This window comes from Pleurodeles waltl, chromosome 5 (assembly GCF_031143425.1).
Source record: "Pleurodeles waltl isolate 20211129_DDA chromosome 5, aPleWal1.hap1.20221129, whole genome shotgun sequence".
Lineage (NCBI taxonomy): Eukaryota > Metazoa > Chordata > Amphibia > Caudata > Salamandridae > Pleurodeles > Pleurodeles waltl.
In genome coordinates, this window is record NC_090444.1 from 1686423200 (window position 1) to 1686441458 (window position 18259).

General features: G+C 43.7%; 1 protein-coding gene across 4 annotated transcripts in view; it reads left to right on the top strand.

The window, feature by feature from the left end:
* Nucleotides 1-18259, top strand: part of KLHL29 (kelch like family member 29) — a 1044731-nt gene that overhangs the window by 994918 nt on the left and 31554 nt on the right. For all 4 annotated transcript variants that reach the window (XM_069236009.1, XM_069236012.1, XM_069236010.1 and 1 more), the window contains 2 exons: nucleotides 8918-9098; nucleotides 17844-18037. In XM_069236009.1, the coding sequence (XP_069092110.1) occupies nucleotides 8918-9098; nucleotides 17844-18037 (375 nt within the window). The remainder of the gene's footprint in view (nucleotides 1-8917; nucleotides 9099-17843; nucleotides 18038-18259) is intronic.

The window sequence follows — 18259 nt, forward strand, 5'->3', positions numbered from 1 at the left end:
CAAACTACGACAAAGCTTACAAAACTAAACCTCACTATACCGATAAGATACCTATGTTAAACTACCCTCACCCCTACAAAGGTCCCTCCCTACCACAACCTAAATTTGCAGAGCTCTACCACTTTCTGGGTTAAACTTCCTCCCTTGAGGCCTTTAACCTACCATACATTTTCAAAGCATCTGTTAACCTGCAACTAATTTAACTTGCCAAAGAACCTTAAACTTCATGCCTCACCCCAGCGTGCGCTTGTCTACCTGTTCCCTTTTGGCCTGGATTGCCCCTGCCCACAACAATAAACTTGGCTAACCCTTGGCAAATTCTCGGAGAAACGCCACCCAGAAAAAGGAGCCTACCCCTTCTTTTTCTGTCCCCCACTAACTCGCCCCCCACCTTCTAATGCGTGTGAAGTGCTGCCGCTGTGACCTCGGGAATCTGCAATAGGTAGTGTTCTGTGCTATAAAAAGACAAATGCACACCATCCCTCCAGACAGAAAAAATCCAAAACTTTGTAACTCAGGTTCCTGTTTTCAACTCTGCCTACAAAAAGTTCTCATCTCCTTGTTAATCTTCCTTCTTGTCTTTTCTATGGCTGCTGGTTTTAATGCCCTCCTCCAGATACTCCTGAGTATGAATTCTGTTCCCATAACATGGCTCCCTGACCACTGCCTTTGGATTTCTAAGCGGTTGTCTTTCATTCCCCGCAATAGCGCTACTCCTTATTCAGTGACCAAATCGTTTTTACCTAAATGAAGAAGCACATTATCTGGACATTCTCCTCGAATCATTATCCTATTCAAACACCCAATAGTTCCTTCCACTGCGTACCTCCTTTCCCATACCATTGAACATGCTGCCTTGACAGGTCTTGCGCACTTCCCCAATCCTGTTTCTCCACCCATTTCACAAATGAAAGTCCTACAATCCACAGAGACAGGTGGGGTGCTTCTGGGCCTGACAGTGATCCTGAAAAACACAACATGTGTAAGTATGTGCTCACTGACTACCCTCTCCTCATATGTAGCATTGAAAACTGTCTAAGAACCACCTTCCCCCTAGTCCGCCTCATTTCCCCAGCTTCATTTGCCATTCCAGCGCAGAAAGAATGGCCCCATAATTCATAGCCTCCACACCCAGCTGAGTCAAAGCGTTGCGCAAAACTACTAGAAGCTGGTAAGCAGTTACTGGCCTGCCATCCTGATGCTGAAAAAAACTGTCCTCTCCTTTGACGTGTCACCTCTTCAGTGCCATCGTCCAACTGACTGGGTAACATTCTGCAACTGGGTACTTGAGCAGGAGAATAAATCTGCCCTGCCCCTTTGGTGCATCTTGGACTTGTGAAAGCAGACTCCCAGTCCCTCTCTACAAGGCTCCAACTACTTCCACAGTAAGCCGGTCATCCCCTTACCCCCAAAAAAGCTCAGATACCCTAAATCATTAGGATGCAAACAGAAGCATTTCATTCCCTCCCGAACATACTAATGTTAAGAGTTGCATTACTACCCGAAATAGATCCCAGGACAATGGCTGTCTCTTTGGCCTGGCTCGTCCCCTCTCTCTAGCCCACCTTTCTAGGATCCTAGTGCCCAGTTCCCCAGCTGTTGGTGCATACCCCCAAAAAAGCTTGCCCATTAAGACAATCCCTGCCAGTTTGCCTGTTACCGTCATTCTGGACTGTCCCTTCTCTATTAATAACATCAGAAACTGCAACACATCCTCTGTCCAATCCCCTGCATCCCTTCTCAGTCATGGCCCACTATCTAGGAACTCCCCCCAAGTCTGACTATAAGCCTTTTGTGTCAAAACGTCACAACTCTACCACCAGCTGTAGCACCTTTTGTCACCTGCCGTTCACAGTTCAGATGACATCCTGCTCCTGACCTTATCTGCTCTGTGGTCAACCCATGGAATTTCTCCCACTGTGAACAAGACAAAGCGTCTGCAATGCCATTGTTCACACCTGGTAAATGTCTTGCTCTGAACATATTGTCAGACATTGCAAAACAAAGATCTGCGGCACTTGTGTGTCCCGTGCTGACTGCCTGTTCTCTACTTGCACTACCACCATGTTGTCAATATGGAATATTACCTTCCTGTGCGCCAATTGCCCCCCGCACAAAGACACTGCCGCTACCAATAGAAAAAACTCCAAAAAAGCAATACTCCTCTCCTCTTGCTCCCATTCGTGTGACCATTCCTCCGCACACCAGTCAGTTTCTTGTCCAACGGTAAACAGGCCTCCATTGCCCCTGAGTCAAGTTCAGTGCCCAAGAAAGACAGCACAATGCTGAGTCCAACTGTCTTTTCTGGTCTTCCATAATCCCTTGAAAGCTATTCAGCATGCTTTGAGAGTCAGGTGTGCCTGTCTCTCAAACAAAAAAGGAATCATCAAGGTAATGAATCACATGTACATAGTCTGTTGCCCACCTAAAGTTCCATTGCATGAACATGCTAAAACGCTCAAACAATGCACATGAAATTGTACATCCCATTGGAAGTGCCTTGTCCATGTACCACTGTCCCTCAGATTGAATACCTAATAGCTGAAAATCATTGGAATGCATCAGTAGCAAGCGAAAGGTGGACTTGTCACTTTTTACAATAAGGGGGCTTTTTCTGAGGAATATGTCACAGAAGACTGCTCCTCCAAAATGAAATTGTTGATGGAGCTATCCTCCGGCAATAAAAGATGCGGTGTAAGCCTAAATTGTCCTTTTTCCATTTTTGGCACCACTCCAGTAGGTGATACCATAAAATCTGCCCTTGGCCAGTCGTCAAAAGGCCCTGCCAACCTTCCTTCTATGATCTCTTTCAACACTTTGTCCCACACCTCAGGGGAGCCACCGACTTAAGATTGCTTTCTCATCTGCGCATCCTCAGACCTACATAACCCAGATGTAAACCCCCTGTGAACCCCTCCAATAGTATTCTGACATCGTCTTTGTTCTCATAGTGTTCAACCGAACTTTTAGTCAATCCAGCTTAATGGGAATAAGAGCTCTTTCCTCCAGTCCCCTGTCTGCTCATCCTCCCCTGAAACCTGAGGATTGTTCCCGTGGTTGGTAAGCTGGCTGTCCTGCTGCCTGTGTCCACTGTCCTGACATTGTGTTAAATTGCCCCCCCCCGCCTGAAACAATTAACAAGGACATGTCTGCCTGCACATTTAGAGCATTTGTGTCTAAATTTACCATACTCCCTTGTGCATAATCCTTTATTAAAATCTCAACATGCTCCTGACTGTCCTGATTGTCCTTTGCTCACTGACCCCACTCCTCCCTGAGTGGGGCACCCCTGAAAGGGCCGATAGACTATCGGCAGCCTACTAGCTGTAAAAATAGTCTTGCCAACCTTGGCAGGGCCTATGGTATGGTGCCAATGGTCAGAATCCACCTCTCCCCATTGTGCTTCAGAGTCTATTGCAATGCGTGCCCTAAACTCATCATCGTACTGGGCCCAGGCGTAGCCCCTGTAATTAATTTGCGCCTTCCAAATTGTGTCCATGTACTTATATAGTGCCACACACTTCTCTGGATGTTTCTCACAATATACACATGCATAAATAAGGAAAGTTGCCTTCCAGTTCTCAATAGTCAGGGGTACCTTTGGCTGTTTTGCCAGCTCATACTCCTCCTCTTTTGATCCTTCTTTTACCCTCAACTCTCTGTGCAAGAACTTCAACATCTCCACATAGTCCCCATGTCCCCATTCCAAATCTTTTCTTTCATGGTCGGCATAAGATGTGCCCCTAACAGCCTTGACACTCCCATTTATGGCATTTTTTTTTACTTTCAGTTCTTTACTCTTCTTGGTTTCCTTTTTGTTGCCTTTCTTATCCACATCTCTGATCCCCCTACAGACTTCTCTACTGTCTCGTCCTGAACTGCTGACTGTGTGCCCCTGGAGGTGCTGGTCCTGTCGGCATCTGCCATACTACCGGCTGGCTTCTTGTCCGTCTGACCTGCTTTCCCAGTGTCCATCTCCCTGTCCGTGTTGTCTTCAGTACCTACTCCAGCAAATGTCCCCTAAGCTCCACTCTGCAGTCTCGTATTGCCCTTTTGCGACTCATCACATCCACACCCATAGACATCATCACCACCGTTTTACGTGCCCCCACACGATCCTTACCTGGAGCCAAGGTCGGTGCCCGTGCTGGAGACCGCCTCTCTTGATCATCCCTTCCCAATCATCAGTGTGTGGATTTCCTGCCTTTTCCACTTGTAATACATTAACCATAGTGTGATTAGAATCCCCCAACCACCCTCGCTGTGTCTCCACCAGCTTCTCTCCTTACCATTACGTTCATCTAACTCATCCAGCTCACCTTCCTCTAAACTTTCCTCATCATAATCCAACACTGTATTCTCATTCACATAAATGCATTCACTCCCTGTGGCAGCCGTTGCCTCCTGCCACTAGGGCATTAATTTAACATCACATTCCACGCTTCATGTCCCAATCCAGTGGGGGGCCGTACCTTCCACTCCCAATCTATCCATTAATGCCTGCTGCAGATCACCAATTCTGTACTCCCTGGTCGGTTGCACAACCAAAGCCATACTGGGCCTTCTTGTGGCGGTGATCTTGCTTTTCCCCAAAGGTCCAGCTGGCCATATGGGGCCAAGCCTTCACTTCATCCCAAGTCCTTCTCATCACCAAACAGTGGCATCTGGAAAATAAACTCATATTCCGATGAGCTGCTCCCTAATTTATGCCGTGCTGGGCGTACCTCCTCTTCAAGCACCCTTTTAACCCCCTTCTTCATGCTGCCTTTTCCCGCCGGCTTCATGATGGTGCCCCTTTTCTGTCCTGCCCTGGTGTACACTCTTTGGGGCCTTACTCTTGGCCCTCCACTCCTGTTCTTCCCTCACCCAAGCTGTGTGCCCCCCCAACTATGCTCCCCCATCTTCCTCCCCATCGCCCTTGCACCATTTGAGTTCCTCTGCCCAAAGGGGGGCCTTAGCACTGCCTGATGTCTCCAGTGGGGCCCCCAAATTACCCTTGCCAGCTGTCCCTGTGCCCCCCGGGTACCTGCTGTAATCACCCCTCCCTCCCAAACAAGCTCCCCCCGGACCCTGTCATACTCACTCTCCCCTCATCAAGCAGTCCTTAGCCCCTCATTCCCTTTTTGCCCCTCTCCTGCTTCCTTCACTTATTTCCCCTCCCTCCCTGTTCCTCCCCGTTCCTCTTCTGTGTTGTATCACTGGCCCTCCCCTTCCCACTCCTAGCTTGCCACCCTGTTGTGCTGTCCCCTGGTGTCTTGACTCCTGCTCGCTCCCCTTGACCCCCACCCTTTCCTTGCCATCACCCTCACATTATAATCTGCCCCCCCACTCTGATGCTCAGGCATTTAAAAAATATCCTTGTCATTATTGTGGCAAGCCACCCGAGGCACTGCCTGGGCCCTAGGGCCCACCCCTGAGGCCTCACTCTCCGCGTCACTGGCTTGCCTCAACGGGCGTCCATGAAGTCAGCTTGCCGCCCTGCCCCCTGCCTTGCTGCACACATTCTCGGGGCCACTCATCTCAAATGGGAGCAGCCCCTGAAACCTACCTGGCGCTTCCCTGACAAAGCACGGTGTGGCGATGCGCACTTCATTACTGCTGCTACCACCCCTGCAGAGGCCCGCCTCATCGGGCAGCCTCCCAGAATGCCGCCATCCGCCAAGAGATCCAGGCGCCCGGTCTCCTTAAGGAGTCGCAGGGCCTGCAAAACACACTCGTACCGGGACATTCTTACTGCCGGTAAGCTCACTATACTTTTTCTGACCAACTAACCCACAGGCCTCACTCAAGCCAAAAAGCCCTTATCGCTACAGCCAGCCATCATGTTAAATACTAACAAAATGATAACTGGCCCATAAAATGGATATATAGATCACTGAAGAAACCAAAGGTTACAGCGACGTTACAGTTAAGTTCTAAATTTACTCGTACAAAACCATAGAAATTCAGCAGTTAGAGTTTGAGTTCTTTCAAGTAACTAAAACAGCCGCCCTAAGGTAACTGTAACTCGCGCCTTCGCCATACACAGTTGTCTCATCAATCATTTTATTGCAAATGTTGCAGTGAGAATATGCAGAATAGAATATGCCATCAATGATATAATATTATATATTATGTGGAGTAATTAAAAAGCACACCAACAGCTAGCTTTCTGACAAATTTGGTGTAATTCGGTCCAGTAGTTCGGACTGTAGACGTGTTGACAGATCCTATGGGCATTAACATCTGAAATGCATCATTTTTTAGCCCTCTTTTTCTCGGGCCCGCTTCACCGATCACCCCGAAACTTTTCATGTGCACGAAGAATCACTGGGCCAGTGTTTTATTAGGAAAATCTAATGAAGAATCAAAAACCGGTGCCAAAAAATACGGCCCAGTCAAAAAATGCTTTTTCTATGGAAACATGGTCCTAACTATAACTACCTAGTGGCAACCGCCACTACGATACACACACACACACATATATATATATATATATATATATATATACATATATATATATATATATATATATATATACATATATATATATATATATATTTTGCAGTTGCTGAACTGCACCATTCCCCACTCCCGGTGGTCGGCTGCCCCTCAAGACCATATTCTATAATGCAATATTATTACCTTTCATCCCTTCCGAAAACTACCTGGTAAGTTTATTACTTTTCCCTAAAATATTTTAGGACTGGAGTTAAGATAACACAGTGCAATGACAGATGATTATGCCTTTTCACCACACTTAAAGTGACTTACTCACACTATTTCGTTATAGACACTGTCTTCAGTCTTGGAGCATCTCATTGATTTCAAGTGTTGAAACCAAGCAGTGCTACAGCACCAAGAATGTATTAAGCTATCATACAAAATTCAACACTGGAAGCAATGTATGTAATGACCTGGAGGGAGAGAGATGGTTACCCTAACCAGCCTTACCTTTTTCAATCTAAGACCGAGAGAAAAATAGTTAATTGCACCATCACACTGTATGCAAAGTGGTGCATGGCTTGTTTATACAGTGACATGAAACGAGATTCTGTAATTTGTCTGTGGTTTGCATCCCTTTTTTTATCATAATTAAGCTCCATGTTATCTTCATATGATGTTGTAAGGCTTCATTCAGTGGGGTTATTGTCCTTTAATGTTGGCTAGGTGTTTAATGCAGCAACCATGTGTTCATTATGTAGAACTTTGGTAATAGCAGGAAACATTAGCCTCCAGTGCCTACACTATCAATCTTGCCTTTGTGGCTCCCCAGTGCGAAGATTACAGGCATTGTGTTCTCCTGAAAATCATGGCCGGGAACTAACATCAAATTCGTTATGATAAATATATTTTGTGCTTTTGCTAATTCATGTTTGTTGTTTGCTCATGATTCTGGAATGAAATATTTTCATTAGGTGACAGGCTGTTGTCACAGAATGAAGCTGCATACTCTTAAGCAGTGGACATATATAATGTGTCTTTTCTTATCAGTATGCGTCCTCTTTACATTCTTCCTGCAGGCTACATCTCTGGGGAGAAGTCACTTACCACTGCTTAAGATGTGCATCATTATCGCCTGTCAGAAATAGGCTCCCGCATTACAGTGTGCTGGAAAGGCGATGAACATTGATGATAAATAACGCAATACAGGGTTGTAACATCGCTGGTGGTGTTCACACACTTTACAAAAACCTTCCGCGTTTGTTTCCCCTACTAACTCCCTTCCCACTCTCACTAGCACTTGTAAACTTGCACCCAAGCAACGTTGGTGCACCTTTAGCAAGTGTGGAAAAGTACCACTAGTGTCCGCATTTGTAATGGGTGCATGGAAAGTGATTGTAAAAATGGCATAATAGTTTCCATACGACAACAAGGGAAATAAAGTTGCCTGAATTCATCTCCCTTTGTGCCTGCGAATAGTTTACCCGCTGAGCATCCCTCAGAAGCAGGTTTATGTGCAACAGACTTCTGTCTGGAAATCTACATAAATCGACCCAAATCCATAATGCATGTGTGTTGGTGTATGCATTGGGAATGAATGACTTTTTCTACAAATGCAATTTAAGGCACGATTCTGCTCTTCCTCTCAGTCAATGTGACTCTATAAATCGGCCATTTTAGGTGAGAGCTTAGGTTAGCTGGAAGGCCAGCAGCACAAGTGTTCTGCTAGTTTTCTAGAAGTCTGTAGCAATTATTTCAATATCCGCGTAGGTCACAGTTTGGTCACACACTTCTGTTTGTTCCTGAATTAGGATTTTAACTGGTGTGATAGTACCACAACCTATATGTTTTTGTGCACATGATTTTCACCAGATAAATCCTGGTGCAAGATCTTCAGGCAAACAACCACATCTGAGCTTGTACACTTTAGAGCAAGGTAAAATCACACAGTATAACAGCATCAACCTCCATTCTGCGGTCAGAAGTGCAAATCTTAGGCAATTGCAAACCTGACAAGCAGTGCACCACATGGTATCATTATTCAGCAGGTTGGCACTTAACACCCCGGATTATACCATAGCCCTAATGATCAGACCTGTTGAGCAAATTGGGCGCTTTCTATCAATGTTCTCTGACGGACAGCTCATTATCTATCAGTATCACGACCAACAGTAGTGTATTTACTCCTATTGACTCGTTTTCCCTACTTCTGCTTTTCTTTGAAACACTTCTGACAGTTTTAGAGCATCACATTGTCACGCATATTCCTCCAATACCTTAAGGAATGGAAGCCAGAGACCCCTATCGCCACTGTACTCTATGGCTTTGTGTATTTGCTAGATTTTGCATTTGGGAAAGACATGGAATCACGTGCTTCCCATAATTGAAATGTATTGTCCCATAATTCGATTTTATTTGAAGAAAATTCAACAGATGAAGACAGAGGTGATTTCCATTATTTCAGTTTTTCTTCCCTGTCCTCCTTTGTTCTCAGGTGGCATGGAGTCTGGTGTCACGCTGGCGGACGTCTGGTGCTACATGTCTTTACTTGATAACTGGAACCTTGTTTCCCGCATGAATGTTGCTAGGTGCCGCCACAACAGCCTCGTCTATGACGGCAAAATTTATACCATTGGAGGCCTTGGTGCAGCAGGCAATATTGACCATGTTGAAAGGTAAAGATCCTACGATTATTTGTGTTAAATTGATGATAACTATCTATATCATCTATCTATAACTATCTATATATAACTCGATGAGCGCTATTGAGGTGTCAGAAGTCTGATTATCGTGCTTATTCTCTGCCGCCTTGTGGATGTTATAATAGTTCAGTTTGAGAAGGACCAAGATTTTTTATGCACACTCTAATAAGGAACACACAGTCACTCTCTGGGAATGCCATGGTGCCTTGCTCCCTTGGGTAAAATTGGGTGCATGTAATGTTTTTCTGCTACACTTGCTTGTTACATGTAATTTAAATCAGAGGACAATAATACAATTCAAATGTGATTAAAGGATTGATAATATGCGTTTAAGGAAATACTTTTGCAGCTGCTATTGCAGGGGTTGCTGCCATTGTTAACTGAAGGACAAAACTGCCATAGTGTTAACACTGGTGCTGATGTTAACAGGGAGCTAATTGAGCGATAATTGAGTTATATATAATATTATGGAATTCTTTCAAACGCCTACGTAGCAACTCGGAAATTAAATGAATTACTCCATATGGCATGATTAAAGGTCATGAGTTAGGATAGATTTTCATCTTTTACAATTCACTGAAGACTAAAAGTAAGCCAAAGGCAAGACAGGAATTATGATTTTCACTATAGTGAGTACAAAAAACATGAAGAGTCGATGTGAAAAAAGGACATTCTAGTCCATTACCTGACCCCGTATACCCATAGAAGGTCAGTGGAGTGAGGCTTCTTCTTATTGTCCCTCAGCTGAGCTATGGGCCCGAGCCATAGCTTTGATTGCATGAGGAGCGTAAAGTACAACAGCTGCCATTATTCACTGCCTTCTTGGAGAACAATGCTATTAGCTTATGAAGGTGTCAGTTCTGTGATCATCTCTGTCTTTTATCTCTCTCCACTATCAGTCCTCTCTTGCAAGAGCTAACATTTGAAAGAAGGAAGTAAACTTTTTCTCGTCAAGTAGTAACCAACTGCATTCCATTGCTGTAGCATCTCTATTTCGCAGGATAATGCTTTAAATGGAATCAATTAATGTTTTGGCCCAGCACAAGGATGTGGAGGGAAAGCCATTACATTTCAAAGCAAATCAATTCAAATCATGACAGTATGACCAATGTGGCCACACAAGGAAAACACCACTTCTTCAATAAAGTTAGGGGGGTTTATTACAAGCTTAAACTGAAAGTCATATAGACTATTCTCAAGACAAAATTTTAAGGATACAAAATCACCAAAGGTTGACCAAGGTGACAGAAAAGATTCAAGCGAACTAACATCAGCAGAACTAAACATTCAACAAAAACAATACAAAACATTAGAAGAATCACCTGTACAGAAAACAAACACTGTTCAGCTCTTATAAGCATAAAGACAATTTAAAGTCATCTAAGTTTAGCTAATTTGGGTAAGGGAAACCCTATATATTAGCCAATCAAGGATTAACATGTGCTGGGCTAACACATGTGGGCAAAAAGGCAAAAAGCACAAAAAGGACAAGAATTTAGAAGAAGGAAATCCGTGTTAACAGGTTACTAACTAAAGTGGGCAAAAAATATGTCAGCATTTCAGAAGCTCGGTCTAGAGTCGTCATTTCTGGTCAGAGGAAAATCTCTAAATCCCAGCAAAGCATTTAGAAGGGGAATGGGTAGAGAGGACTATACCTCTCAGAATCCACAGGGTATAGCAGGTGGCAAAGAATGGAAAGGATTCTCTCTGCAGGGTCTGAAGTGGGACTCTGTTCCAAATCCAACAGGGAAACAGTATATTAAAGTTAATAATGCAAGACGATTTGCCAATCCGTCATTCCACATGACGCAAAGTTGTCATCCTCCAATGGAAATCGATCATGCGACACAGGCTGTAACATCGCCAAAAGTTCTCATTACTAACATGTAGAAAATATTCTATCTGGGCTTATCCATGCAAATTGAAACATGCATATGTTACCGGTTCCACAGTTATGAATGTGCTGTGCTCAAGGCCAGCTTCCCAAGCTAGCTTTCTTATGAGAATTAAGTCTGAAAGAAAAGTTCACATCAGCAAGAATAACTAAACCCTTCCTTCACAGTCAGGAAGCAGGGTCTTGCAGGCCTGACTTGGGTAAAGCAAGTGAATTAAAGCAGCACATTCATTTATGCATTTAACACATTTAACATCCTAGACCATACAGACAATATAAATAAGCTTCCAGATTTGTTCTTGTTACAATGTATACAAAATGAAAAAGATTCTGTTAACCCATTCATGTAGCTATAATGTAGTACTGCATTTTTTGACATTTGCAGATCATCTTTAAAATATTCCTTACATAAAATCTGTTATGTTGTTTTAATGCACACTGTTAATTAACCTCATAAACTATAAGATGAAAACAAATGAGACTATATGAAACTTATGATACTATACCACATGCATCTAAACTGATAACTAACATTGAATGCACACTAGTATGGTTTTTAGTGCACCACTTTACAAATGAACTATTAGTACTTTATGTATTATGTTAATCAAACTGTCACATATAGATGATCACTATGACATGAGAGGAAGTACTAAAATATTTGCTACATCAACATGAAGATGTATTTTTTGACCCTGTTATATGCTATAATGTTTGATACCCAACATGGTAGCGAACTGAAAGACCCAGTTAATCGATTGTTCAAATAGAAGAACCCTCACAGTTTTCAAATGGAACCAATTACCTAAGCTATTAAGTTGAAGTCCTAGACATATAGAGGTTTTACCCACGTATATTTTGACCCCCTTGATGAAGTTCGAAAATGCACTGGACTACCCAAGGCCGCAAATCATAGTAAAAGTCTTGTTAAAGTTTACTTTTAGACCCAATGCATCCATAAAAACAATGAGCTTGTCTATTAAGTTCTGTAAAACATATGCCAGTTACAGCGAACAGGACAACATCGTTGACATAAAGATATGTTCACTGTCTACAAATTGAATTTCGTTTTGGACTGCTACATGGCACCAACATTTGGGGGGTTGTGTAAATGTTGATAAATTACAAACGATTGAGAACTCATGCTTTAGAAGAATGATGGTTGTATCTAAAAGTTGTGCTTCTCTTGTTTGTAATGTGAACTTGGGGAGCCTTATTTGGAAGATTTGATCAAATTACACCCAATTCTGTTGTGGCATTCTATATGGTAAAAATCTGAGGCCTCCTTAAACAGAGTAGTTGTGCGTGATTGTTTATCATCGGACCATGCCTATACCATCCCTAGGTGGAAGTACATTATAGAGCAGTGATAGTCAATATATGGCCCAGGGGCCACACTTTCAGGTTTCCTGGCCCCTGATCGCAGCACAGCTGCGATCAGGGGCCAGGAAACAGTTTCCGGAAGGCCTCGTAAGAAAGGGGAGAGTCTCCCCTTTCTTACAAGGCCTTCTGAAAGTGTTTCCTGGCCCCCGATCGCAGCAGAGCTGCGATCGGGGGCCAGGAAACACCACTAGACACCAGGGATTTCACTTGGGGGGGGGGGGGGGTCGGCCCTCTCGGAAAATGCCCCCCCCCTTGGGGCATATATATATTTTTTTTAAAGGTAGGTGCCCCCTGGGGATCGCGCCCCCCCAGGGGCTACATTTTTAATTACAAAAAAAAAAGAAAAAGAAATGGACAGGGGGTCGCCCATGGGCAGGGCGACCCCCTGTGGGGGCAATATTTTTTGTTGTTGTTGTAGGGTTTCCCTGGGGGCCATTTTGGCCCCCAAGGAAACCATACAACAACTAAAAAAAAATAGATCTATATATATATCTATATATATATATCTATGTAGATATATCTATGTACATGGATATATCTATAGATAGATATATGTGTATATATATATAAATATATATATAGATCTATCACTTTTGTCAATATGTGTGTGGTTTCCCTGGGGGCTGCGATCGGCCCCCAGGAAAACCAGACCCACATATAAAAGTGAGATATATATATATAGATTTGCCACCAGTTGTCTTGCAGTTGCAGCTTGCGTCTTCAAAGCAATGCACATACTTCAACTGACACTTTTCAACTGTAGCTTTTAGGCAGCAATAAAAAAGTCAAGTAAGTATTGTGATTATGTTTCTGCTACAAAAGGGTCAGACTTGTCTAGGGGCAGTTTTAGTGCCATAAAAAAGCGCAGAAGGTTTATATGCCTACTGCAAAGAGCAAATCTGTATTTTATGTAAATAGCTGAGTACATTAGTAAAGTCAGCCATTACCTGCGCTATAATACAAATGAAATGTATGTGCGGAGTGGAGGGCGGCTATAGAGAGATGAAGGGCACTTTTGCTGGGTGGTAATGAGGGAATCCGAGGAGGAGGGAGTGGGAGCACCAATAATGATTGTTGGACTGGGCGCAGGAGGTGCTAAAGACAGTGACGAATGGTATGTGACAAGGTGTTTTTTGAGTGTCTTGAAAGAACGTGCTGATTGAGGGAAGAAGCGCAGGTAAGGTGGCCTCTACTGTTGCACGTATCTCACACACACCATTGATTTTGTGACTGTCTACGTAGGCTAGTGTTTTAGAGCAACAGTTTAGCCAATAGCAGAGATGGCATCTTGATGGATGACTGCTGCCGTCACTCGGGTTATAGAGGACAGCTCTGACATAGGATCAGAGACTGAGACATCAGATACTGAGACAGCATCTGAGGGATAGGACAATGGCGCAGACTCTGGGAGTGATTTTTCAGTTGGAGGAGTCCCATTCGATAACTCCTCTTCCAGTACATTATGAGGGAGGTGATGAGGACAGTCCTGCTGTCCCTTCTCAAGCAGTCTGTGCAACTGGGTAATAGTGGGTTAGCCCAACCCAGAGAGCAGGTGAATGCGGCGGCAGGCAGAGAGAGAGAGTGCTCTCTTGGGAGCTCCCCAATTTAGTTCAGCCCCAAATTCCACCGCCCAAATCGTATTGTGGAGACATCAAAATTATCTATCGCAAAACAAACTGGTTTTGTAAGGCAGGCACCTGTGTTTTTGGTCCTGGGTTCGGCGGCCATATATAGAAACACACTAAACCCAAACATTTCTGGAAACTAGACATTCGGAGGAGTCCACAGAGGTGTGACTTGTGTGGATTCCCCAAAGTTTTCTTACCCAGAATACCCTGCAAAGCTGAAATGTTGAATAAAAACTCTATTTTTCTCGCATTTCTGTCACACAAACTACAGGAATATGCTGGGATCCACAAAATTCCTAACACCCAGTGATTCCTCACCTGTCCTGATAAAAACACTACCCCACTTGAGTGCCTACACCTAGTGCCTGCGTCAGGAATGGATCACCCCAGGGTCAACAGCTGCCTCATGGAAGGACCAACATTGACCGTTGTGTGATCCATTCCTGTCGCGGGCACAAGGCCTACCCACACAAGTGAGGTACCATTTTTATCAGGAGACTTGGGGGAACGCTGGGTGGAAGGAAATTTGTGGCTCCTCTCGGATTCCAGAACTTTCTGTCACCGAAATGAGAGGAAAAAGTGTTTTTTTGGCCAAATTTTGATGTTTGCAAAGGATTCTGGGTAACAGAACCTGGTCAGAGCCCCACAAGTCCCCCCATCTTGGATTCCCCTGGGTTTCTAGTTTTCAAAAATGCGCTGGTTTGCTAGGTTTCCCCAGGTGCCGACTGAGCTAGAGGCCAAAATCCACAGGTAGGCACTGTTTTCTATGAAAAAATTTGATGTGTCCACCTTGTGTTTTGGGGCATTTCCTGTCGCGGGCGCTAGGCCTACCCACACAAGTGAGGTATCATTTTTATCGGGAGACTTGGGGGAACGCTGGGTGGAAGGAAATTTGTGGCTCCTCTCAGATTCCAGAACTTTCTGTCACCGAAATGTGAGGAAAACGTGTTGTTTTAGCCAAATCTTGAGGTTTGCAAAGGATTCTGGGTAACAGAACCTGGTCAGAGCCCCACAAGTCACCCCATCTTGGATTCCCCTAGGTCTCTAGTTTTCAAAAATGCACAGGTTTGGTAGGTTTCCCCAGGTGCCGTCTGAGCTAGAGGCCAAAATCTACAGGTAGGCACTTTGCAAAAAACAGCTCTGTTTTCTGTCAAAAAATGGGATGTGTCCACGTTGTGTTTTTGGGCATTTCCTGTCGCGGGCGCTAGGCCTACCCACACAACTGAGGTATCATTTTTATCGGGAGACTTGGGGGGAACGCTGGGTGGAAGGAAATTTGTGGCTCCTCTCAGATTCCAGAACTTTCTGTCACCGAAATGTGAGGAAAACTTGTTTTTTTTAGCCACATTTTGAGGTTTGCAAAGGATTCTGGGTAACAGAACCTAGTCAGAGCCCCACAAGTCACCCCATCTTGGATTCCCCTAGGTCTCTAGTTTTCAAAAATGCACAGGTTTGGTAGGTTTCCCTAGGTGCCGGCTGAGCTAGAGGCCAAAATCTACAGGTAGGCACTTTTCAAAAAACAGCTCTGTTTTCTGTCAAAAAATGGGATGTGTCCACGTTGTGTTTTGGGGCATTTCCTGTCACGGGCGCTAGGCCTACCCACACAAGTGAGATATCATTTTTATCAGGAGACTTGGGGGAACGCGGGGTGGAAGGAAATTTGCGGCTTCTCTCAGATTACAGAACTTTCTGTCACCGAAATGTGAGAAAAACATTTTTTTTAGCCACATTTTGAGGTTTGCAAAGGATTCTGGGTATCAGAACCTAGTCAGAGCCCCACAAGTCACCCCATCTTGGATTCCCCTAGGTCCCTAGTTTTAAAAAATGCACAGGTTTGGTAGGCTTCCCTCGGTGCCGGCTGAGCTAGAGGCCAAAATCTACAGGTAGGCACTTTGCAAAAAACAGCTCTGTTTTCTGTCAAAAAATGGGATGTGTCCACGTTGTGTTTTGGGGCATTTCCTGTCGCGGGCGCTAGGCCTACCCACACAAGTGAGGTATCATTTTTATCGGGAGACTTGGGGGAACGCTGGGTGGAAGGAAATTTGTGGCTTCTCTCAGATTAGAGAACTTTCTGTCACCAAAATGTGAGGAAAACTTTTGTTTAGCCACATTTTGAGGTTTGCAAAGGATTCTGGGTAACAGAACCTGGTCAGAGCCCCACAAGTCACCCCATCTTGGATTCCCCTAGGTCTCTAGTTTTCAAAAATGCACAGGTCTGGTAGGTTTCCCTAGGTGCCGGCTGAGCTAGAGGCCAAAATCTACAGGTAGGCACTTTGCAAAAAACACCTCTGTTTTCTGTCAAAAAATAGGATGTGTCCACGTTGTGTTTTAGGACATTTCCTGTCGCATGCGCTAGGCCTACCCACACAAGTGAGGTATCATTTTTATCGGGAGACTTGGGGGAACATAGAATAGCAAAACAAGTGTTATTGCCCCTTGTCTTACTCTACAATTGTTCCTTCCAAATATAAGAGAGTGTGTAAAAAAGATGTCTATTTGAGAAATGCCCTGCAATTCACATGCTAGTATGGGCACCCCGGAATTCAGAGATGTGCAAATAACCACTGCTCCTCAAAACCTTATCTTGAGCCCATTTTGGAAATGCAAAGGTTTTCATGATACCTATTTTTCACTCTTCATATTTCAGCAAATGAATTGCTGTATACCCAGTATAGAATGAAAACCAACTGCAGGGTGCAGCTCATTTATTGGCTCTGGGTACCTAGGGTTCCTGATGAACCTACAAGCCCTATATATCCCCGCAACCATAAGAGTCCAGCAGACATAACGGTATATTGCTTTAAAAAATCTGACATCACAGGAAAAAGTTACAGAGTAAAACATAAAGAAAAATGGCTGTTGTTTTCAGCTCAATTTCAATATTTTTTTATTTCAGCTGTTATTTTCTGTAGGAAAACCTTGTAGGATCTACACAAATGACCCCTTGCTGAATTCAGAATTTTGTCTACTTTACAGAAATGTTTAGCTTTCCGGGATCCAGCATTGGTTTCACACCCATTCCTGTCACTAACTGGAAGGAGGCTGAAAGCACCAAAAATAGTAAAAATGGGGTATGTCCCAGTAAAATGCCAAATTTGTGTTGAAAAATGTGGTTTTCTGATTCAGGTCTGCCCGTTCCTGAAAGGTGAGAAGATGGTGATTTTAGCACCAGAAACCCTTTGTTGATGCCATTTTCAGGGAAAAAACCACAAGCCTTATTCGGCAGCCCTTTCTTCCAATTTGTTTGGAAAAAACGAAATTTTCACTGTATTTTGGCTAATTTCTTGGTCTCCTCCAGGGGAAACCACAAACTCTGGGTACCATTAGAATCCCTAGGATGTTGGAAATAAAGGACGCAAATTTGGCGTGGATAGCTTATGTGGACAAAAGGTTATGAAGGCCTAAGCGCGAACTACCCCAAATAGCCAAAAAAGGGCTCAGCACTGGGGGGGAGGGTAAACGGCCCAGCAGCTAAGGGGTTAAATGGTTTCTATTGAAGAAATATATTTGTTTTTGTATGTGTTGTTAATTTTAACATATAATGGATGTCTTTTATCATTTTACTGTAAACCAAATGAAGTATTTTGAAAAGTGAAAGTGTTAAGGAGTGGACTAAATCTAAATTGCCTTCATGCTGTTTATAATTAATGAGGAATAGGAAACTGAGTCGTTAATAGACCTTCCACCAATGTTTAATGTTTGAGGTGGATGTTTGTAAACAAGCCTCTTCATTTTGATAGTTACTGACTATGGTTTTTGACCATTCGATTGTAGTTGTAAGAAATTAAGCTGAGGTTGGCAATTTTTTTCCAGATATGACACAATCACCAATCAGTGGGAGGCAGTTGCTCCTTTGCCAAAAGCAGTGCACTCTGCTGCTGCAACCGTTTGTGGTGGTAAAATTTACGTCTTTGGAGGTGTGAACGAGGCGGGCAGATCTGCGGGAGTGCTGCAATCCTTTGTGCCACAGACGAATACTTGGAGTTTTATAGAGTCTCCTATGATTGGTAAGAGACTAGAAGATAAAAATCCAGTTGCTTCTTTGTTATTTAATGCTTTGTTATATGTGGCTGTTTCCTTAGCACACTTGAGACTGGTTCTAAAAAAAAAAGACTAAATATCCACTTGGAGCATTAGAGCCTTACATGGTTGTAAATATGTTCTCTTTTTGAATTCACAAGTCTTTGTCAGGTCATGCATTTCTTAACTTTTTTTAATTTTCTCTCAAT